General features: G+C 31.3%; 1 protein-coding gene and 1 pseudogene across 2 annotated transcripts in view; both read left to right on the top strand.

The window, feature by feature from the left end:
- The window catches only part of LOC112693357 (leucine-rich repeat-containing protein 70-like), a 59036-nt gene extending 44896 nt beyond the window's left edge, over positions 1–14140 (top strand). Inside the window, exons 1-4 of one of the 2 annotated variants that reach the window (XM_025568384.1) lie at positions 5114–5139; positions 5654–5762; positions 11726–12109; positions 13174–14140. In XM_025568384.1, coding sequence (XP_025424169.1) covers positions 5129–5139; positions 5654–5762; positions 11726–12109; positions 13174–13851 — 1182 coding nt within the window. In that variant the 5' untranslated portion in view covers positions 5114–5128 and the 3' untranslated portion in view covers positions 13852–14140. Of the gene's footprint in view, positions 1–5113; positions 5140–5653; positions 5763–11725; positions 12110–13173 lie in introns of those variants that run through there. The other variant, XM_025568374.1, reaches the window with a different exon arrangement.
- LOC112693366 lies at positions 9020–9577 on the top strand (annotated as a pseudogene).
- Positions 14141–26466: the final 12326 nt, after the last annotated feature.

The raw sequence follows: 26466 nt of genomic DNA, 5'->3' as shown, positions 1-26466 counted from the left end.
AATACTTACCGTTGCCTTTTACCGATTTTTTTCATACTCAAACCTACAGCTTTCTTTTCAGTAGATCTTTTTTTCGAACTAAATTTTTAGGAGACATTTTTACAATAAACAAAGTCTAGCAAGTCGAAGACAAACATTCAAATAAAAGCAACATACTGTCTGCTGTATAGGTGTTCTTATATTAGTAGATATAGTAAATATAAATCAATCTTAAATTATTGTGGATCGAAATCATAGACAATATTATTATGTTTTTGATAGAAACTATTTCTGGAAATTATTATGGGCGCGCTAAATGCCGATAAACATAGGGCGAGGCGTGGCCCAAATCCAGACTAATATAATTTCAGTTTATCATGGTGGGAAAAATTATGTTCACTATTGCAACGACCGTAGCAGTATATTATAGCCAAAGATAAATATCATCTTATTAAATATAATTAATAAAATTAAAATGATTACGTAAAAAATGCTTCATGTGGGAAAGAACCGAGAAAGTTACAATTATAATTAAGAATTAAAATTTTCACCACATAAAAAGGAGAAATTTATCCATGCAATATCGTTTTAATTTTGTTGATTTCACTTATACGAAAAAAGTCCTGAATATTTCAAAATCTATTATTTTTGTATTTTTTAACATGAATAACTTTTTCTGTAGTTCTGATATCGAAAAAATAAAAATTATATTACACAGACAAAATTTTCCTTTTTATATAGTGAAAATATCGTTTCTTAGTTATTACTGTTGCCTCCTCGGTTCGTTCCCGTGCAAAATGGTTTTACGGACGAATATATACTTGTAAGACGTCCTCTTAATATATTTGATTTGAAAGATCAAGTGACAATAATTCATGGTGTACAATATATATTAAATTTATATACATATATTTCTAACATAACCTTTTTTTTCTTTATTTGAACCGACGGCAAAGATGGAACAGGTTTCCCAATACTTCCTCTACCTAACTTAATTTTCCCTAATATAATCTAACCTAATGAAACCTTACCCAAACGTGAAAAAATTATTCCGAATATTGTACATTTTTTGTGTTACAAAACATAACTTGTGTTATAGACTATAATATTTATGAAGTATGTAATATTTTGTTTTATACTATGCCTAACGCCCGTAAGAGCTGCAGTATTTAGTATGTATAGTAAATTAAGCGAAACGGGAAATTTCTCAAAACTATTATTGTATAAATACTCGTATATGCGCATGCTATACATATCAGTTACTACTACTACAACTACTACTAATAATAATAATAATAATAATATTATTATAGTATATTATAATGTCGATTTCAATTTGCCGAAAAATATTTGTTTAAGACACGTATAGGGGAAAAGTCTTTCAGATACATTATACTCTCATTAGGTAACGTATTCGGAAATTATTTATGGCAACTCTAATGTGGTAATATAACGGTTCGTTGATCATTGTTGTACCGGGAGAATTTTGAGCTCTATATATACGTCATGTTAGGTTCAGAACACATGTTTCGTCTTTCCTTTTAATTAACTGCAGTAGAAAGCATACAACCAAACGAATAGTATTGTCGTGCGTTTTTAGAATAAAATACTTATAGAAATAGCAACAGCCTACCGTCGTATAACGACGGGGAACGTGCAATAAAATAAAAAGGAAATATTCACCCACGATTCGATTTAGTCCTAGACAATGGGGGTTGGCACGAAAAATATGATATAGTCGGTTAGGGTCGAGGGTGTGCATGGTTCCCGGGTGGAATACTCACGTAATAAAGACAATAAAACTGAGTCGAGCATTACCTTAATAATATCGTAAACGTTTTTTTTTTTTTTTTTCAGTAATAAAGAGGTAAAACGTATTTTCATCTCTCCCTACGCGCGTTCTCGAGGATGACGGAATATATAAAACAATCAAATTTGTACATAAAAGAGCTTTAGCTAATTCCGAAACGGGTACAAGATTAAACTTCACCGACTACAGACAACCGGGACGCGAATGGGACAAAGATCAGAAATAAATACGTGTATTTTTATCTTGAAAAACTGAAGAAATTTGTTCCCCTTTTAAATCGTATTATCTACCGTTATAAAAGATTTCACGAATATGATTACGTCCCCACTGCTGCTATTCCCGTATATTTATACGCATAATATATGTTCGTATTCTAATAATTCAGCTGGCGCGTCACGTGAACCGAACCTAATCTCCGTGTTATTGCTTTTCGCGTGTTGGTTTTCTTTGCGTTTCGGTAATTCAAGATTTCGGATGTTTTTAAACCTCATTAATATTAATTAATATATTCGACGCGTAATCAATCCAAAACAAATACCAATTATACGTGTTGTTGAGCACAGCGTGTAATTTGCACGGCAAAGACAAAAATATAATAATTTATATATCGTGTTACTGTATGCACGATGTAATATATACAAGTACGTGATGCACATGTACGGTGATTGCGATGGATAATGTTTTTTTTTCTCAATATAACAGTAGTTGCACTTGTATTTGACGCGAATTTAAGACTCAATAGTTCAATAAATTATTACAATTTTATTAAAAATTGCTGAAAGATAGGGATGGAAAAGATATAAGCAAATATAATATAATATGCGAATAAAAGAGAAGGTTATCGAAAGACTTTCCAATTACGCGGAAAGGCTAAAGGGATATTTTGTGTGAAACGCAATTTGAAAAGATACAATGGGACTTGTCTGAAACTAGTTTGATGTCGGATTTTTAACCATAGTACATTTAAATTTACCTTTATTACCTGCGTCGAATAGATATCATTGTGCGCTGCGTTGTAATTCTATATGTCTATGTTGAAATATAGTTATGTACTTACATAAAAGGGGTTGAGTGACGGTTTTGAGATTTGCGTTACAAATACTGAGTTATGAACATTTATTATTGAAAAATTCAATGCTAATAATTTTCAAGAATAACCTTTTATTGTTATTATTTTAAACGATAACTGCAATATCGAACCGTAGAAAGACGAGCTCGTGCACAAATTTAAACGAGTCGATAAATGCACGTGCAATCTGCTTGCATTCGGTACTTTTATAATATTGTAAAACGTAGTGTAACGATGAATAAAAACCGTGTTAAAAAATACTTGAAAAATGCATTAGTTACATGAGTAAAAAAAAAAAAATAAAAATAAAAACGAGCTTAACAACGCGTTCGCGTGTTTTACTCGCACGCGTTTTTGTAAACGATTGTAATGTATTCGAGTGGTCGAGTGGTCCTCAATGAGAGTCATTGAATAGTTGAATAGTGCAAATCTACAATATGTATACACACAGACACACACACACACACAATATATGTAGTACACACGATACATTCTGGTCGGAGAATGCGCGCAAGTGTTTTTTCTTGTATTCAAATTTACCCACTTAAAATCCTTCACCTATTAAATATCCTTCGACGATGGTATACCACAAAGGGGCCAGAGGGTGTAGTGTATATTACAGCGGCACGAAACAACCACGTTATACACAAAACACGTGACGCAATAACGTACATGCACATTATAATTATTTTGTACAACGAGAACCGTTTTATTATCTGTTAAACACCGTATTATGTTCTTTACGTTGTACTGTACGAGTCCCGAATTTTGACTCTTGAACTTCCCCATAATAGATTTCTTATGAATTCCCGAAAAAAAAAAATCACGTAATACGGTATACAAGGAATTCATCGCACGTTACCACAATAACCATATATGCGTTGCCGAAAATTTTGTTTCTAACTTTGAACGTGTGATTATTGCAGATTTTAATAAATTCTATGAAGGAATGATATAATATTTAATTATGATTTATTACCCAGGTAGTAAAAAAATAAAACAGTTGTCGTGGTACATAAAGTAGTCGGACTTATCTAGATGAATTTTTTGTTCATATTTTATCTTATCTTAATAAATAGTTTCTAAGTATATCTTATTATCTAAATTCATAATTTCGATCATCAGAATTGTGCAAAAAATTTGTGTAATTTTTATTGAAATTCTTAATCAAAGTTTATAAGTTATAGGACATTATTAATAATTTTAAAAAAAATGTATAAATAACGATAATGGTTTTTTACATTGCATGCCGATAGGTATAATGTTTATTGTATACATCTAACGAGATGAATTTTAATTAAAAACCAGTCGTATTTTACAAATATAATAACATTCTAGACTATGAATTTTTTAATTTATTTATTTACTTATTTAAGTTTATAAACTATTTGTTTATTTATTTATTTAATAATTTATGAGTATAAAACATTTAATATTTTTTAAATATTATTTAATTATTTATTAATTTTTAACATTTGCATTTTAAATTATGGATGATTATAAATTGAATTTCACATAGTGAATATTTAATTTATGTTTTAATTATTTTTAATCATAATCATTATGGAATTGCTAAATGTTAAATTTTATTATTATAAAATATTAACATTAATATTTAATTAAAAAAATATGTTATTCAATTTTACCAGTTATTTATCCAATGTTTTTTTAATAAATAATAATTTATAAATTCTAAAAAAAAATTATTTAACATATAATCTGTGTTTGAAATATATAAATTTGCTATAGTGGTGCAAGGAAAAAACAAATAAGATAATTATAATAATAAAAAAAAAAATTCTAAAATGAGTTGGGTTTGCACTTGTTTAAAAAGATTTAAAAAAATATTGTATCTTTTTTTTTTCATCTAGGTAAAAGGGTTTTTATCTTTGTCTAGATAGATATGAATTAATTTATCTTTTATCTTTATCCATATAAATTCGAGTCGCATTATCTTTACCTGTATAAAAAATTACCTATCTAATCCGAACGATGGGTACGTATTGGCATCACTCGTTTCAGAATGTGGATGGTATAATGTGAACCCGACTGAATACACCGCGTGACGTAGCGATGACGGTTAGGTGGACAAGGAGTGTCGGCTCGTGTATTGTTTTCGATACTGCATCAGGACGGTAACATGCATTTGCCCAAGAGGACACGTGGCAAGCACATCCGTTAATAGAACGCATTACGTAAACCTATTCACGGCGCTGTCGGACGGACGTAGACCACTCATGTACTTTTGCCATTGCTCGCTCGTTCGCGATATGTTTGAACGGTAAATTTTCACGACTGTTTATCTCGTCAATGCCTTTTTTCCACTTGCGCCATGGCTTCATCAGTACATATCATAATAAACACCCAAATGTCCTCGACTCGGGTTTTACTTTTCCCCGTTTTATTTGGTTCGCACTTTCTCTTTTTCTGGCTTCTACAACCGGCTGACGCGTCGGTGACGACGATTTCTCACTACAGTCCGCTACGTACCACTTTGTATTTTAACCTTTTATGAATGTTTAATAAGTCGTCCGAATCTGTTCTACCGTCCCGTCGTCGTGACCGAAAAACTTAATACTCCTAACGACGAAAATAAAAACAAACTCATGAGTTATACAACTTTATGATGTGTGTGTAGAGATGCTTTGCGCACGTAACTCTTGCGGGAATTAAACATGGTGACACCGCATGCGAATTAATTTTAAGTGTTTTTTCAAAACTTTTTTTTTCCTTACATAAATAAATACATTACGAAAATTTTGTTTTTCTTACTAAAACTTTTTTTCGTTTTTCAGACAAATGAACGGCATGCGAGTTTTGATGACACTGATTTTAATAACTACCAACTCAGTGGTGCACTCGTGGTCATGTCATTCAGACTGCATATGTTTATCACAGAAACAAGTATATCAGTATCCTAAATATTATTAAAATTTTTAGAGTTTAAAATTATTACGCTCCTTGTATATTGTATGCGAACCGCATACATGATCACTCAGTGGAAGTTGTATTATTATCGTTATTATTATTTTTATTAATGTGTATAATGTGATATCTCCTTTGGGTTCATTCCAACTACTGAACCGGACACTGCTGATACAATATTTAAATCCACTATTGTGTTTCACCGTTTGCGCGCGTCCGATAGTTTCACCGATTCAGCGTCGCATCAATTATGCAGATACGTGTATACTACGTTATAATATTACAGAATGTCAAATTCTCGTTCTTTATTTCACAAAACACTCGTGATGATATTAGACATACAGGGGTATATATATATATATATATATATATTAGGGTGGTCCTTATTTTTTAACTTTCAAAATTTCAAGCCAGGTACCTGTCATATTGTTCATTATAATCAGTAAGTAATTGGAACTAAATTTGGTCATGATGATTCACTCCCTTCCCGTGCCTCAAGAGGATTGAAAATTTGTCATAGAGGGCAGTTTTGTAGTATTGTGAATTAAACTCAAAAACTATAGTACATAGCGAAAAAATGTATAGAAGTTTAATTATATATTTTAATGTTACTCATAAAATATATATTTGAAAAATCTGTCGTAAGTCTGTAATTTTCCAAGAAAAATAGTAAAATACGAAATATTTTATTTATTTTGCAAAATAAATTTTACATTTATTCAAGTGTTTGATAAAATATTAAAATTATGATGAAATTTCATACATAAAAATCTATAATATTGAATATCCTAAAGAAGGTGATTGTTAAATTTTCAATGGAGTAGCCATTGTATTGTAGTAATATTTGGATTATATAAAATAATAATTTTTTTTTTTTTTTAATTTGCTTTTTTATTGTATAAACATTACAGCAAGGCAATTATGATAATAACAATAAAAAAAAAAAAAAAAGGTTAGACAGACTTATAATAATAATTTTGGAAATGATAATTTTAGTCAAATACGCAGAAGATATGTATATTAGATTTATCATGATTTTCAGTAATAAGAGATAACCATGTATTGAAAACTATTTATGACCACTATACTTTATCATTATCAATATTGGTGTCATTAAATACCTATCGTCAAAATGAAATTAACTAACATGTTTAATTTTCTGTTATTCACCCAGTGTATGGCGATGTATACAAATTGTGATTATAGTAGTGTTCATTGTTAAATATTGTATAATATTGTTCCTATATAAAGTATAGGTTTTAATTTACATATTCAATTATGTCAAGACAATTCATTTTCTTGGTTGGTGTTATGAAAAATCAAATAACTGGTAGTAAGCTTCCATTAAAAAGAGATATTTTGAACGTTCTCTTTTACAATATGCGTTTAGTCAAACTAACATTACACGATAGCGCTAGTCTTGTGTTTGATGAATGTCAAACTTTTTGGAGATAAGCGCGTAAAGCGCATATACCAATTTAATATCGATTAAATTGCATAACAATAATTAAAAAATTCTATGACGAATGGAGAAAATTAGATAAAAATAAAAATAGAAATACTGATACACAAAAAAAAAAATTATGAATAGGTACGTTTAAAGAAAATTTAAATGACTTATTTGACATTGCGCATAGTAATGCTTTAAATATTATAAAAATTCACGAAGATAAACTATTTTTAATAAAACAATGTGAAAAAAGACGTCGTGGATGTATGATGGGTAAAGATTCAAAATAACCGGCTTTGAATTTCGAAAATTGTTTTTAGAAAAACAAAAATATGAAATCGTATCGAAATCGACAGGTAGTTTATATAATTATTTTATTTTATAATTATATTTTTAAAATTACTGTAAATTAATAATTTGAAATCATTACTTTCAAAAACAATGTTTCTAATAATTTTTTATACTACAATCGTGTCTATGGAGTATACATTAGATGAAAACTTCACTGATGAAGATGAAATTATAAATCTTGAAAGTCCTGGCCCATCAACAATCAAGCCAGCAAGAAAGGAAATTATAAACCACCGTTTATCGGCGGCATTAGATAAATGCAAGGCAAGTAACCGAGATGCCGTGCATTTACTTACAGCTGCAGCTGAATCATTTGATGTCAATACTAGTGAGTATATAATTAATAGATCTTCAATTAAAAGAGCTCGAGAAAAGTGTCATGAACAATTATCTGAAGCTATAAAATCTAATTTTTTAAATGTAAATCTACAATATTGCGTTGTGTATTGAGATTCAAAATTACTACCAGACTTAACAAGTAGGGACACAATATATCGTCTTCCTGTGATTATCACAGCTTCTAATGTTGAACATTTATAAGGAGTTCTAAAATTACCATCTGGGAGTGGAAATGAAATATGTTCAGCTATGTATAATACTTTAAACCAGAGACGGCCAAACTTTTTTCGGTCACGATCTACTGAAAATATACTTCACCTTTGAAGATCGACTTTCTTGGAAAATTTTTTTATAAACCAGAATAAAAGATAAAAACTTTACAGGTGAAACTTATCAAAAATTTGTTCAGAACCACCACGATTAATTTTTGTGCACGTGGTTTAAAAATAAATTCTAACATGATCTACTCTGAAAGCGTCCACGGTCGACCGTTTGGCCGCCCCAGCTTTAAACGATAAGTGTCTATTAGATGAAGTTGAAGCATTTGTATTTGATACTACTGCATCAAATAGTGGCCGTCTAAATGGTGCATGCGTTCTTCTTGAACAAAAGTTAAACCGAAATATTCTATTTTTTGCTTGTCGTCACCATATTTTTTAAATTGTTTTACAAGCTGTTTTTGTTATATCAAAACTATCTGTTACGTCTGGACCTGATATTCCGATGTTTAAACAATTTAAAAGTAATTGGATGAATTTAGATGTACGTAATTTTAATACATGGACATCGCAGACATAAGTACTTGAAGAATTAAAATATGTAGTTGAAGATGTTTTATTATTTTGTATAAAAAAAAAAAAAAAATCGATGGTAATTATCCAAGAAATGACTATAAAGAAGTTATTTAGAGGTATGGATATGTGCTCCAATAACAGCTCCACTTAATGATATAATTTTTTTAAAAAAATTAGTTGATTATACAAAACAAAATAGAAAAATAGGAGAAGTAGCATTAGAAAAATGTATCAACCATTTGTGGTACTTAAATGATGAGTGTGCCGTATTTTCTTTATTTTATGATAATACAAAACTTAAAATGGTAAAACAAATATTAGAAATAAATAAAGAAGAAATCAATGCTGATGAACAAGAAAAAGAGTCTTAAAAAAAAATTGTTTTACAATTTGATGACGTTCAACATTTTGTATGTAAAGATCTTCCATTTGAATCAATATCAAATAAATTGTTACAGTTCTTTCAAAGATTTCGTATCTCTCCAGATTTTTTACAATCCAAGTTTATGGAAAATGACCACCAAGTATAAAGAAGCAAAGAATATTATAAGTACATTAAAAATTGTCAATGATAACGCAGAAAGAGGTGTAAAATTGATGGAGGAGTTTAATGACAAATTTACGAAACAAGAGGAACAAAAACAATATGTGTTACAGGTAATTTTTTAGTATTTTATGTTCGTGGAATAATTAAGAATTTATTGAATTTTTTTTTTTTTTTTTTTTTTTTAATTTGCCTTTGTTCGCACATTACAGCAATTATTGAAATTTATTATTTACAATTTTAGATTGTTCAAGATTATAAGAAGCAATACCCGGGATTTAGTCATGACATTTTAAAATAAACTTATAATAAATAATTAAAATACATTATGTTGTAAAAAATATGTTGTATAATAATATGGGATTATTAAAATAAAATTTTACTATAACTGCTATAATATTAGAATAATTTACATAAATCTGACTATTACAAATTACATTTTTTTCACGAAATTAAATTTTATTCAATTTTTATGTAAGAAATGTTTTTGTATTTTTAATATTTTATCAAATACACTTGAATAAATATAAAAAATCTACTTTTGCAAAATAAATAAAATATTTCGTATTTTACTAATTTTCTTTGAAAAATACAGACTTATGACAAATTTTTCAAATATATATTTTATGAGTAACATTAAAATATATAATTAAACTTCTATACATTTTTTCGCTATGTACTATAGTTTTTGAGTTTAATTCACAATACTACAAAACTGCCCTTTATGACAAATTTTCAACCCTCTTGAGGCATGGAAAGGGGGTAAGTTATCATGACCAAATTTAGTCCCAATTACTTACTGATTATAATGAATAAAATGGCGGGTATCTGGCCAAAGAATATTTAAAATAAATTTCTTCTTCTATAACTAAGGACCACCCTAATATATATATATACAGGGTGAGCCACGGAATAAGAACGAAAATAGGTAACTCAGTAAATGTTAGATGTATATTTTGTCAATATTTTATTTTTTATATTTTTTGTAAATTAGTACCATTTAATTTGTTTTAAATAACATAATTTATATGACACCCAAGTCTTTCCAAAACATTTGAACTATCGCACTGAAGCAATTTTTCATTCATTATTGAAATTTCCGTTTTAATTTTCTCCTTATGGTCATCCAAGGTGCGATGTTTTGATTCATAACTACGTGTCTTAAGATATCCTCAAAAGAAAAATTCGCATACCGTCAAGTCGAGTTATTTAGTCGGCCAATTCACATCCACAAAACGTGAGATGCGATGACTGGAGATAATCTTACGTATGAGATTAATTGTGACAGTGGCAGTGCGAGAAGCCTCATATTGTTGAAATTAAATATTAATGGATTGATGGTTTGCCTTCTGCGCAATTCTGGTTTCAAGAAAATATTAAGATTATCTATGCGATGGACATTATTTACAATCACAGTGCTTTCTTGTTTCTCATAAAATACAGACCGATGATTAGCTTTTTTGGGACAGTACACTTCAATGTGCCATAGTGGGAACTAAACGCCATTATTCGACGGATTTAATGACCTTATTTAGAACTTCCTACCCGTTTATTTTGGTCTTATTCCCGTGCCCACCCTGTACTCCGTGAAAGTCATTCTTCAGATATCAAATTCGCATTCAATAATATATATATATATATAAACGCATATATGTATAGTTATATTTTATTAATGGGAGGAAAAATAAAATAAAATAATCGATAACTGTCAAGATTCTGTCATTGAATAGTTACTAATTTACATGCGAACAAGCACACAGAGTAGGTATACTTTTATTTGACATATCTATATTTTTGATCAACTACTTATATTCAACTGTTCAACATTATATTTCGTATGTGAAACAGACGTTGCAAATTTGTCTCGTATTAAGTTATCTTACGATAATTTATCGTTTTCATTATATCTAGTGTTATTTTACATAATACTATCTTTGTACTTTATGAATATGTTTTTCGAACTTAGTTTGTGTAAGTCTTCCGTATTAACTTATGCTGGATTTAATAACATACTTAATCCAGATTATTATTTATTGCGAATTCGATGCTTGTTCAAATCATAAGTGCCCCTTTTTTCGCATTTTTTCACTAAAACTATAATATAGTATAAAAAAAAGTAAAAATTATTCGTACATCAATATTTAATGTAATTTGAGTAAAAACGGTTGAAAGTGCTTGTGAAAATATATGAAAACCGACTGATATTTATTTGTATTTAATATTTTTTTCGAGTATGCAAAATAAAACATCACTGTTGGTTTTAAATTTGTAATTCTTCTTACGGCAACCAATCTTTTGTCAACAAGTTGTCATTACGGAACATGTGTATCTTTAATAATCACAACGCCGATCCTACCGATATATTTATTATTACTACGGGAAAATACCAACATTTATTTTTAAATTTTTGTTCTCTCCCCCTTCTCCTTTTCTCCTCTCTCCGTTTCTCCATTGATTGTTTCAGATCCTTTGTAATTCCGGCCATCTGACGTTCGTGCCGCTTCGCGATCTACCCAACACCCTCGAACATCTGTCGCTGACCAAGAACAACTTGACGTACTTGCCCACTGACGCATTCAGCGGGCTTCGAAACCTGCGCAAGTTGACCCTGGATGCCAACAGTATAAGCAGCGTCGAGAGTTTCGCATTCCGCGGGCTTAATCGACTCCGGGAGCTGTCCATTCAACACACACCGCTCAGCTCGCTCAAGAAGTTTTCATTCTCTGGTCTTCAGAATGTCACGGCCATCCTGTTGGGCTATAATCAGATCAGCGTGATCGACGAGTATGCATTCACTGGTACCAGCAACATTAGACTAATATTACTGAACAACAATCCGCTACACACGGTAAGGACACGATGTTTCACGTGGAGTTGGCCGCATCTAAAAAGTACAAATAAAAATAGATTTTTGGTGAATAGTGATTTAAAACTGTGCAATCACCGCTCCCCGAAATTCCTTAATTGTGAAAACTAGTTGGAAATATGTTTGAAATTTATTCTTTAAATTTATTTACAGACTGATCCGGAGTGAATTTTATAATACAAGGGGGCCAACCTCATGAATGAACATTATCATATGATTATGCTTATTTTTGATGGGACCCAACCTCATATTACATGGACACAGAACAAGAGAGTTTTTTCTTATTACCCCCGCAGAATTTCTTCTTTTAAATGTCCTTATTTTAGTTGAATGGAGGAAATGTTGAATAACTTTATGTGCAGAGACGCTCTTAAATTAAATCTATACCTTTTAGAATTTCGATATTGCTCCAGGCGAAGTTTTATCTTTTGACCGTGATTGATGATCGCTGTTTAACCTTGTACCTGTATTATATGAATTTTAAGTGAATTTTAAGTGAATTTTTCGTGTGAAAATCGTTTGATATATTTTTTGTGTACATTTTTTATCGATACAATTCTATTTTTTTCTTGCAGTACTTATCCTACATTTTTTCACGTGAAAATCTTTGGAATTTTTCGGTTTCGTGAACATTTTTTTGGTCGTTTTTTGGTGAAATAAATTAATTCATCAGTGTTTGTTGTTTGTTAGACTTTTATAAAAATTCCTGTTTCCAATCGTCGGGTGTTGTTGGTTAGGAAAAATGGGTTCCAGAGTATAATATATTTTAGATATGTTGAGACACATTTGTCGACGGTATGATGGTATAACAGTATATACTAAGAGCAATAATAGAGGGTAGCGTAGACTGAAGTCATGATTGTTGTGCAAATAATGCGTGTAATTAGTTTAAGATGTGTACCTGTGATAGAAATTAGAGAAATAAAATAACCTTTTCCATTCAACCGCACTTACACATCTTGGCTGCGACGAAATGCATTTCCTCCTCGTGACACCGTCTCGGTCCAAACATGGTGATCAAGTTGTTTATGATTATCCGTGTACAGGTGTCCGCTAACGCGTTCTCCGGGCTGACCAACGTAGAACACCTGATACTACCGTCGGGCATCCGGCACTTGCAGCCGGACGCGTTCAATGGGATGGACTCAGTGGGACTGCTGAAGCTGTCGTTCATGGACCTTACGTCGTTGAAGCCACACACGTTCCGAGGGCTGAGCCATGTGCACGTGCTGGCCATCCAGGACTCCGATCTCGGCGTGATCCGGACGGACGCCTTCGCCGGGCTTAAATACGTTGGTAGCCTAAACGTGTTGAACAACAAGATCGACTCGGTGCAGAGCCTGGCAGTGGTCCGCGGCAACCACATCAAGCATCTGCGGTTCAACGGCAATCACGTGCTGGTCAGCCCCGGGCAGGGCGCGTTCGCAGTGGTCACGTCCGATGGCTTCACCGTGGTGGGCAATCACTTCCCGTGCGACTGTCACCTGTTTCGATTCCTGGACGGCCGCCCGTTCGGCAACATGTCGGCCGACCTGTTCGCTGGCAAGAACTATTGCATATCGCCGCTGGAGCTCAACGGGCAACCGGTCAGCGTCGTCAAGCAGGCCACCGTGGACAGGTGTTTGCAGACGTCACCGTCGGCGGCCGCGGCCACGTCACACGTGTTCGCCGCGTCCATAGCGGTCTTGTGCTGCGTATTACTGCTGCACCAGGTGCCCGTTTAATACTCTCACCACGTAATCGTCTACGTTATATCATCATCATTATTATTATTATTAATATTATTATTAGGATCATTATTATAATTATTATTATAACTATCGTTTTTATTATTATTATTATTATTATAAATAATATAATTATATCGTAACAAACACTGAAATCAACGTTTTGATCGAAAAAGTTTAATTATATATTAAACAATAATAAACACTACGAAAAATAGTCCTCTTGTGATTTAAAATCAACTATATGTACTATATGCGTAAATACATCGATGCGGTATACCTAAAAGTTGCATTTTCCGTCGATTCTATAGCGCAATACGGTCCCAAGTAATATTGAATCAATATTTATTTTATTTTTTTTTTACTCACCAATATTATTTTTTATTCAATATGTAAATATATTCCGGTTACAGATTTAGTTTGATATTTATGAAAAACCTGTTCGAACCTCATAGAAATGTACATGTATATAATATAATCCTGAGCAAAATTGTATTTTTTTTTAATTTGTTTTTATTTGATTTTAATTCACCAAACTTTATTGCTATATAAACTGAAATTTGATTTTGGAAGCATATTCAATGTGGTAAACAATTATTTGTTGATGTTCAATTTCAAATTCTATAGTTTAAAGATTATTCTACAGAAAAAAAAAAGTTAATTAAATTAGATTTATTGTAAAACCGTATAAAAATGTTTTCAAATAAATATATTGGGTCTGATTTTCAGTGTTGGTAGACGAATTCAATGTTTGCCGATAAGACGTTTTTTTATTATTTCAAGGTTTCGTGATAAAAATAATTATTCTTCTCAAAAGTTAGTTGATCAAATAAGAAAATTCTAAACATTTAAAATTAAGACTTAAATAAATTTTTTTTTTTTTAATTTTTATACCTGTATTATTAATCATTTTTATAATTGGCCAAAAGTTCCAAGTTAGTTAGGAATATATAGTTAATTTTTAATTTTTTCTTCCTTTACGGCATTTAATTGTTTTTAAGTTATATTACGCAACGTTTTATGATTGAATGTTAAAAGAAAATCAATAAAACCAACGGAACATAAATAAACGTAATTTATTTTAAACGAAGAACACGGAGAATTTACAACTTCCTCAATAAATTTAACTAGGAGCTCAACTCGAATTTTCGCAAACAAACTTGTCGTTATATTGTCAGTGTATACATTTTATTGAAGTACGTATTTTGTGTTATATATTTTAAGATAAAATGTAGTATTTATTTTACGTTTAGATTTATAAATAATAATTTTTCTGCACGTATCCAAAACAGTCGTTAAATTTGAACATTTTAAAATTGATAACACGATTACGAAATTATTATCATTGACATTGCTGTAAATCCTTCGGTCTGCATAACGATGCAGCAACATAGCCGTATTCATTTGAAGAAATCAATCAAATATTAAATCATATCATAATTATTAATAAATAATATTATACACGTAATAAATTAAAATAAAAAACGATTAAGTAACATTATTATTTCTATATTATATCTACCATAAAATATTGTGTCTGTAAAGCAATATGGCTATAGTAATAATTATAATCGATTTTAGGAATGAAAAAAAAAAAAAAATACGGCAAAAGTAAGGACAGTAATAGAGCATGATGGTTTATTTTTATCCACAAAAATCCTTTGTAAAGCTAATGCGCTCTTGTATATTATCTAGTGCGTCCGAAACCAAAACTTAAATATTTAATTTGTTTATAAGGGACAAACGGATGGACGCTGAATTCCGATACACAGTTCACGTACACATACATTCCATCCGTGTATTATAATGACCATTAATTAACTGCGGAGGGTTATGCAAAGTGTTGCCCATTGGGTTTGTTAATTATCGTTACAGTGGTGGTATTCATAATACATTTTGTGAATGTGAAGCCCACTGCTGTGTAACTGTAAAGTACATATATACAGGTATTGGACTGCGCAGGACACGATGGTTCGATTTCCAAATATACGTACGTTTGTTTAAATACGCTTTGTAAAAAGACCATAAGTTTATTTTGGTAAGGATCCTCGAGGGTAAACAGTTTTGGTGTTTATTATTATAAGTGTGTTTTTTCTTTTATTTTTTTATACTTTATACTTGGAATGTTTTCGCTTTGTTCTTCTCGTTTTAGTTTTCATATTTATTTTTATTTTTTTTTAATACATAATTCCATCGGTTTATATCTAATTTTCTATTACCAAACTCCGATCGAAACCCAAAGCCATGAAGTGCAAAAGAAACCGAGATCATCACCGGTGCCGCCGTACTATATTATTGAATTATTTTCTTAGTGTTTTATATATTATTTTTTTAGTAAGTTACTCGATTCGTGAGTAGGACCTCATTCAATACGATAATACCGTAGTAGTTTTGATTCGAACGAAATTATTATTGTCGACCACGGCCATTCAAATTAATATTATTTCACCATTGAGTAATGTAAACACCGACTTTGGTAAGGATTCGAATTATTAACGAATTAATCATCGAGCGAATTCAATATTTTAATTCATCAATTTAAAAATGAACAGGACATAAATCGCATGTGGTATTGATATAAAATGTGTTTTTATTCGTCTTGGTAGAAATAATAATATGATTACGCCGCTCTAGTACGATGAAATAATTTTCGATGACGGTTCCTTATATACAAATTCATCCGATATTGTTCCTAGTACTGAGATAAGTTCTTTATATTTTAAATAACTGTAACGGTAACAAATATTCAATCATCTTACAAAAAATATGAGATAAAAAGAATAAAGATAATATATTAAGTTACGATTCAATTGTAAATTTCAATTTTATTTTATATTTTGTATAATAATTACACATACTCATGATTAATCTTAAAAAAAAAAAAAAAAACTATTATCCATATTGATGTTCCTTATCCTTTACTACTTTTTAAATAATGAGTTTAACTTATTATATTTCGTATATATGTATAACAACACCCGCCCAACGACATTCGATTACCGAATAAATAGAAACAAAGCTAACTGGCTAGCTTTTGACAACGAATTCGTCGCAATTGAGTTCAGATCTTGTTGACGAATACTTGGCTACTTCATTGAACCCTTGCTCACGCCACTGTCTGACCCGAGGGGGTAGGGAATGTGATATCGTGCTGGTGCGTTGGTACCTGGATCGTATATTGTATATCTCGCGTCTCGGTGGCCGCGGTGTGCGTGGAAGTGAGGGTTGGTTAGCAGTCGAGCAATGGGGTAGCCGGCCGATAGCCTTTATTTCTGTTCGGATTATAAATTTATCACTGGGAAATTCAATTAAAAACGGCCGTAATCGAATAAAATCGTCGTACGGCATATACAATGGGCGCAGGTATTATTCAGCGCGGTTTGTGCGTGCGCAAGGAACGCGATCGTAAAATATTATTACCCGAAGATTGCACTACACGTACGTGCGCGTGCGGTGAGGGTACCGTGGAATGGGTTCCACAAGATTATGATGAAATTCAAATCCTCCCGTCATCGCAGTGGGCGAATAAAGCAACAGGTTATTTTCGGCGCCCTCGTATCCATCCTGCCCTTCCTCTCATCACGGTGTAGGGCTCTTAATTTATAGGCAAGGTTGACGGTGGGGGGAGAGCAGTACGCGAATGATCGTTAAAAAAACTGTATTACATCCGGTGAAATTGTTTTTCTGGTATTTCTTTTTTCCTACCGATAAATCACTGCCGCTCTCCGCTGTTTATTTATTATTATTATTTTCGTTTTTATTTTTTATTTTTATGTCGAACCGATAATTTAAATCCGACCAGGGTGAATCTGTATAAATTATATTTATCGTTTCGCTCTCGCATTTCGTTCTGAATATCCATGTGAGCTCAACAATTTTCCAATCAGCTGTTGTCGGTGCACATCACATTTTCTCTAACATCATAATAGCCGTCGTCGGCGTTCTTTTATCGATCCTCTAAAAGTGTCTCACTCTTTCTATCCGTTCGAATTTTTTTGAATTAAACCTCCAACCTCCGTCCCCGGCAATTATACGCAACTGCTCTCCGGTATTTATCTGGTCCGAAATACTTTTGCCGTATATGCGTACACTGCATTCACATGGTTAATATTGTTCGTCGTTTTTTCCGTGTTGTATACTTATGTTATTGTAAAGTGTGTAGATCGGGCGATTGCCGAAGCTTTCACGTAAGTCCAAACTTCGTGTGTATAAGATTATATTAATAATTATGCAATACGTTTGGAGAGCCTGTGTGGTGATGATGGTAGTGATTGGTAAGGGGCAGTGGAACTTGTGGCAGAATCATATGATGACAAAGTAACTATACAACGTTTAACAATACGATTCTCTGTTTGCGTACATAGCTAGTGCACAGCCCCAAGTGAAATTGATTTATAAAGCAGTTTTATTTTTTCATTTTGTTATTTTTTTTTCTATTCATATACCTTTATCGGCTACCGCATATCACATTGTATAGCTCGACTACTCAACACACATACACACACAGAGTATCCGAGAGATAATATAGGATCTATATAGATACGTTATATACATATATATTTCATTATAATATATTGTCTGGTATATATTTTTTTTTTCGAAAAACGGCGTTTACATAGACGAAATACAATAGAACGATAGATCGGCGTTATTAAAAACAAAGCAAAAAAAAAAAAAAACAGATTTCATTTTAAGTTTTTCAAACGATATGCGTTTGACATATTATTATTTTTATTTAAATTTCAGAATATTTTCAGTGAGATATTATGAGTTATATAAATGCAACAGTGAACCAGTGCGATTTTTTTTCAAATACATTGAACTAAAATCGTAATTACGTTTCTAAACCGTCCTTTTTATTGAAAAACTTCTTCGTCTATAGAATCAAATATTAACATTTTGAACCAAGTGATTATCAGTATGAACTTATTCTTATATAAACTTAATAATTCAGTAGCTTCCAACAAAACGATTGGCTTAGTTCGTCCTTGAATCACTATTTTCGATATCAATCTCAAAAAACTCACAAAAGTGTAAACTAACATTGAATGTCTAAAAGTCGGATGTACCTATACACATTTTCATAAAAGTCATAATAATTACGCGTGTTGAAAATAATTCACGTAATTTCGTCAGCGTATTATAATAGACTTTCCGTAACAAAGTATAAATAATTACTTATTAAAAGCTTATAATAAAACAAGCATGTAAATGAGAAAAAAATAGTCTTAGTTTTTCTTTTTAATTTAACCTATAATTTTTAATTTTGTTCAAAATCACCTGGATCCTCATTCGCGTCATGTTATATTTATATATGTTTTACACTTCTAAAAGATCATAAACATAAAATGACTTTAGAATCCTGGATGATATACTTTGCGTACAATTGAACGGTGTATATAATGTTTAATGTTAATTTTCATTTTATTAATGAAGACCAACAAAATTTAATCTGTAATACAATGGTGAACAAAACATTTACGTGCAATTCAATGTTTTGAAAATAATAATATTAACCAGACCACGGAGCTACGGCAATGCGATTAATATTTAAAGTACGCTTTTCTTGGTTTCGAGTTGCAGGCATGTTAAATGTTGTTAACAAGTTTGCCAAATAAAGTTATACTGCCGTTTAATTTATTAATTTGTTAAGTTCAGTTGTTTATATTAGATCGGAAATACCATTAAATTAATGATTTACCGAGACTGCAAGAAACAGGGAAAAAGTATTTCACAAACATTTATTTTTCTCGAATTTTTCGATCTATTTTATTTTATTTTCTGACTGTTTTAATTTCAGCCGAACACCAATAATAGATAATCGAAGTGTGACATAAATTGTTGCGACTGTATAAGCATTGACGTTTTAAAAATGTCTACGGACACCGAGCGATTACATTTTCACGCCTTTGAAACATCGTAATTTTATGTATGCCAAATTTTATAATAAGTTGTCAGTAATAATAAAACTCTCGGAAAAAGTAATTCTCGATGCTAGTGTACAACTAAGAAACTAAAAAGAAAGGGAAGTTATTTCGTTTGTTCGGAATATTGTTTGGTGGCATTATGGTTAAGCCAAATGTATTAGCCGCATAAAAATATTTCCGCCCTCGATCAATGTATCAAAATTCTACAGCTACGGGAATCAAGTATATGTGTATGCGTTTGCCTTGAAATCACAAGTAAGTTGTTTATATTATTTTTTAGGAAATATTAATCGACCAGAGGACTTAAATTTTTTACTTTTAACGTCTACGTTTAAGTTGTCATAATGTCCTATTATATACCGTCGATTCCAAATTGGTTATATAATACAATCTAATTTACAATTTAAAATTTAAAATTACTATTGTGAAAATATTAAGTATGTTGAATAAATTGAAAAAAAAAAATAAATATAAAATTCAAATGAAAACAAAAAACGTTATTTTTCATAGAACTGTATGGGATCGAGGTGCAAGTAAATGCAAATAGAACACCCATCAAGTAAACCATTTATGACTTTAAATTGAAATTAAAATTGTAATATTAGTTTTGAAATAGTGAAGTTAAAAATGTTATTCATTCAGAATTTGGTGTTCTTTACTCTATAACGTGACTCTAGGTCTAAATTTATTCGTATGATATAATACATATACTATGTATAGTAGTTATATTTCTTGGTATACAAATTTATTTATAAATTATTGAATACTGATTATAAATTGTCAAGATACTGGTCGACATTTTTAGAACGTATAAAATCGTAGTTGCGTTTCTTGTATTAAAAAAAAAAATGAATAGTTGAACATTTTATTAAATTGGTTCTATGCACGTAAACCACAGTCATACCGAAACTAGCTTTTTCATAAGGGATTGTTCTTAATCACATATAATATTAAGAACATTGTATAAAACGTGTGTGAATAATAAAGAAATGATCAGTTGTAAATAAAACAGTTGCTGGGTACTGATATTCCACATTAAAATTTTAAGTAACACCATCTATGGAATGAAAGCCAAAAACTAATAATTGTCATTATAAGACCAAATGCCGGTGGAGCCCATCACACGCAAGGGCTATTCGTTCATCAGTATTAATTATCACTAGATTGCTTATGTTTATCGTTGCGTCTGGTATCGTCAAATTATGACATAATAATATTATCGTTCCAGGGTACGTTTTAATCCGTCCGTTGCTTGATGTTTACGGTAAGACACCGATGATGAAGCCGACGAAATCCAAACAGATTTCGTGGTGTACGCGATGATCGATTAGAACATATTGCGCTGTATGGTAGATTCTTGGCACTATAAAGACATCTAGAAAACGCGTTAAAACACGAAATGGAAACGTTTTAACGCGTTTCGGAAAGCTTCTCGTCTCGTTGTGTTAATATGCCACAGTCGGATGCGTGCGCGCGTATCAAACATTTTAATTTTTGGCACCGAGTAGTGGCACAGAAGGTGATAGGGGGGGGGAGGTTCTTGGAGATTAGAATTGAGTTGAACACGGAGATGGAGAACATGTCGTACGTATTCCAACGGATGCTTAGTGCCGCGACAAACAATATTTTTTCTCTTTTATTTTCCACAACGCAATCGTAAAAGCTGCCGTCGTTAATTTTTACTTTAATTTTATTTCTTCTTTGCTTCTTACCGTGTATCCCTTTGACCATTTTGAATAAATGTTTCCTCGGAGAAGGTTCAATCTGGCTTCAGCGTGCACGAACGGTACGAGAGAAAATACTAATAGTAATAATAATAATGTCGTTATAATAATGAAAACCAAGCATGGCTATGCTACCACCGTTAATGATTACAACATAATTAAACATGCGTTTTCAGTCCAGTTTACTGGGTCATAAAGTGTGCACGTATGCCGATTTATGTTCCGTTATCAATGAAGAGTTCAAAAGACACCATCATTATGCGCACGACGGAATCTCAATATTATAACAGATATGGTAATAATTAGAAAAAGTCATAGATTTTTCGTCAACATTTTGGTAGAGAATAATTTCATCATAGGAATCGTTGAGAGTAGAGATTTTTTTTTGGTGGAATATACTTTTAATAATGAGTTGAAATGTAATAAGTTATTATATTCCAACACACATTATAATTGTATTTTATCACCTCGATGTTTAGGGTTTATGATTGCTTTAAATGGCAACCCGTGTTTATAATTTTATTTTCGGAAGTAAATAACCGCCGTGGTTCCAGCTCACGTTAACGAAAGGTGAGGGTAACGAAAAAGAATACATATTTAGATACCTGCTGGTAAATAATGAGTTTTTAATTTATATGCATATACATGCATGTACAATTTTAAACAATACAATAATACAATTCCTTATCAATGAATACTTTTTTTCGTAAACGGCATTGAATTTCCTTTATTCAATTGTTTCAGATAAAATTTAAAATCCACATTTATCTTATAAAATATCTTTTCATAAAAAAAATGTATTATAAACATTTAAAAATAAATATAACATTTGGTAAGTATGAATCAGATGAAAAATTCCAATCTTGTGTTTGATCGAGCAAGTATATTTACATCTTTATTATGGTTTATAATGACATCTTGATGAACATGCAATAATGACAGTCCATTTAATCATTTTTCTACTATTTTCGACATCATCCATTATTTGATTTATTATAGTGATGGCAAATTCCGTTAAGCTATGACACCTGTAGCGGGTAAAATAATGTAAATTTTCTAGAAAAAGCAGTCTGGGAGAAATCATTTGAAAGCTTCTAAATTCAACGAAAATAATGGTTTGTCTTGTAAATAATAATTATGTAAAGATCAAATGTATCAATCAATTAAGATTCTAGGTTTACTTATTTCATAAGCAACTAAATTGATTAATCACATTTTTTGTTTTATTTACTAATTTGTATTCATCATCAAAATGGATTTTATTATATTACTACGTCCAAACCATAAATTGACATAACATTTTCATCGACAATAGTTTCTAAACTGTATAGTTATTTATCAAGAAAGGGAATAAAAAGCATAATTTTAAAATGTGCTTCAAAAGATTTAGTTCGAGAACATTCCCTGTTTTTCATTACTTTAGAGGCTAAAGTTTAGACAATTTTGGAGTTTGTTAATTCCGTCTGAGATTTCCAAGTTAGCTTACTTGACTTTCAGTGGTTTTAAATATTTTATTAAAAAAGTTCAAACTATTTTGTCGTTTTTTTTTTCAAAATGGAAATTATATAAACACAAAATATTGAAATTTAACACACGAAAAAATGAAACAATGAATTTTAATTCGAACAACAGGGGAGGAGAAGGAGGAATGGGAATGTCACTCATCCTGACTCCGTGCCTAGTAAAGAGGAATTATTGACATAAGTTTTTATTTCTTTTATAGCCTCTTAATTTTTTCTACATTAACGATATTTATTGTGTATTAGGAAAATGATTTTCAAAATATGGAGATCGAATAAGTCATTCAGATAAAGAATTAGAATAATTTCATATTTTGAGCATATTGTCCTTTATTCATTCAATGGTATAATAATAAGATAGAAAATGATCTAATTAGATTCCAATCGATTACGAAATCGAAGTTAGAACTGATTTTATTATATTTAACCGGCTTAGCAGGTAAATAAGTTTAGTTTCACTAATCCCATATATATTACAGAAATTATGTAACGCAGATTTTTTTTTTTAAGTAGGTCAATTAAAGTTTTTGTTTTATTTACATTAAAATTTAACAATACTATTCGATAGCAATGCAAATGAAACTCTATAATTACATTTTAGTTTTAGTAGATATAGAATTTTTCGTTGAATTTATATTTATATCGGTTATAAAAAAGATAAAATATTACATTAATATATCTGATTATAATTTATTAATGTAATTAATAATGTAATTATGTTAAAAATAAATATTGTATGATAATTTCGTTAGATTAAGTTATAAAGCTGATAGAATTAATAAAAGCCAACGGATTAGTGTACCAGATTCATCGCTATAATTTAACAGATATATATTAAAACCGATGATTGCTTTATTTGTTTTCATAGTAGTGATATATCATATCTTATGTTTTTAATTATTATTAATAAAACCCATAAAATAGTTGAGGATTGATGAACCAATATTTGATTTATATGGAATAAATCAACATAATCGATATTTAACAAGATTAAGTTTGAAAAACGATAAGAATGTAACGTGTAACGGAGCACATTTATAGTAAAACGATCCTTTTCAGGGCCACAAATAACATCGTCTACGGGAGAGATAGGAAACCGACGAATGAGAATGAAGTGTCGTTGTTCGATTAGGTATAAATATCGGTCATTTTTTCGAGCATCGCTACTCCATTCTTCTATTCAACACTATCAATATCTAAAAATATCAAGGTAGGAAGAATAGAAGCACCCAACGGCGATTACGACGACGGCTGCAGTAATTATGGTGATGCGGCAATAACGACGACGACGATTGCAGAGATCACGGCGTCAACGGTAACGGCTACGACGAGAACGAAAACTACGTCGACGACTGCACGGTGGTTGCAGCAATCGCGACCGTGAAAACACCGACGAATACGACAACCACAAATTCGGCTCCAGCGGCACTTACACGCGGGGCTCCGAGATTCGTGGATCTATTCACCGAAATTAAAACTGCCCTTTTCAGGGCCAATACTTACGAAACCTTTCCGGCGCGCTTGTTTGAGCGGTCGCTGGTAAAGTGGTTACGATCGGTACCGCTCACAGTCGCGCCTGCATAGGCCCGATATCACCCGCCGCGGCCGCTTGTTCAAGATTGTTGTTGACAACAATGTTGAGAACCGCTTGTTCTAAATCATTTTTTACGAGGCTAAAGAGATTGAGCTTAGAATAAATTGGGGGGAAAAAAAATCGTGAAATTATTATAGTTAATGATAATTAATGGTGAGTTCAATACAATCAGTGACGATTATAGGAATAAAAAAACAAAGTAATGTTTACGGAACACCAACTTAACACGGCGTTTCAAATATGCAATATTGTTACTTTCGTGCGTAAGTGTCTATTAACAGATTATAATAAAATGGTAACACATAAATAGTATTAACATATAATTACTATATAATGTATTCGAATTATAAATGTTTATTTTACCATGAATTTAATGATGCGATGCAACAATTCTTAGAACTCTTAGAAATGTATCGTTCATAAACATAGTTGCAGAAAAACTTTTAAGTATTACAACGAACGTAATTTAAGATTAATATATTTAATCGTAACTAAAAACGATGCTGAATACTTATGTTACTATTATAGTTTTACAAAATGTTTTTATTTTCAGAAATTTAAATTTTTTTTAATTTTTCTAAAAAATATAATTGTTGGGCGATGTACCGTGTACGTAATTGTAAAAGTCAATACGGTTCAATGATCAGTCATTACAAACGTTATACAATAATAATAATGCTGTAAACCGAGATGTGTAGTAAAGAAACCATCATTCTTTTCGAACTCCAATACAACAACGTAATATACTGGCAAGCATCTTTGGTGATCGAAACGAGACGAGTGCCCAACGCTCGTTTTCTGAATCCTTTTATTTAGTTTTTTCATCGTAATAATTAAATTGCAAGCGATTCGTTAAAACTCCTATTTTTTACTTTTCATTTTTTCAAACGCATTAATTATCATCCAACTCCACGTGATATATGTATAACGGTTTCATTTTTAACGCCACTACGTTTACGTGCAGCGTTCGTGTACGTGTACTTTGCTCTGCATATCTTTCGAAAAGGTAGGTTTTATTTCCTTTATTCGATATCAACGTACATGCAGATGGAAAAATGAGAGAAAGAGAGAGAGAGAGAAAGAATGGGTAAACAAATTTAATCATGGATCAAGAACTTATCGTTCTGGTGTTTTTAAATAAAACACCTATAACCGTATATACGGTGTGCAAACCTTGTTTAAGACTATTGCGCCGGTCTTAACGATCCCTTTCCTCCAACCACTGGTTCCACATCTGCCCAGCTAATGCATACATTCAAATGGCAGGTAACATTATGCGCATTACACGTCTACGTGTGTACAGGGCAATTTGAATAAAAACAAAATAATAAAATGTTCTAGAGAAGTCAGCACGTTTGGTTAATTAAAAAAATAGACTTTGCAGGAAGTTCACAAAGCGTCGTGAAAATTTAATTAAACCATCTCCACAACGTTCCGCAAAGTTGGCGGTGTACACGTTTAAAATGGTCATGGTCTTAACGTATGATTGTTACCCACCCTATCCCTGATGTACATCGTATATAACTACGGTGCATAAATTTTGGTTGTATGTGCTTTGGCCACTTGAGAGCTGAAACAACACGCTAACGTATTCTGTTTAATACGTTTTCTGCAAAAACACAAAGACCAACACCGTATTATAATAGGATTATATACGTACAAAGTTCAGCATCGCATATACTCATGTGTTAATAGACGTTAATACGTCCAAGTGAGGTGTAAAAATATGGTATTCAGCGTCGAACGATGTGTATGAACCTATCCGAAGAGATCGACGACGGGATACGTCCCGGATCCAAATGAGTCTCGAAGCCAATACAGAGTCTCTTTTTATCTATTACGCACGG

The sequence above is a fragment of the Sipha flava genome, unplaced genomic scaffold (assembly GCF_003268045.1).
Source record: "Sipha flava isolate LNK unplaced genomic scaffold, YSA_version1 117_pilon_pilon, whole genome shotgun sequence".
Taxonomy (NCBI): Eukaryota; Metazoa; Arthropoda; class Insecta; order Hemiptera; family Aphididae; genus Sipha; species Sipha flava.
This window is presented reverse-complemented; position numbering and strand designations above follow the sequence as displayed.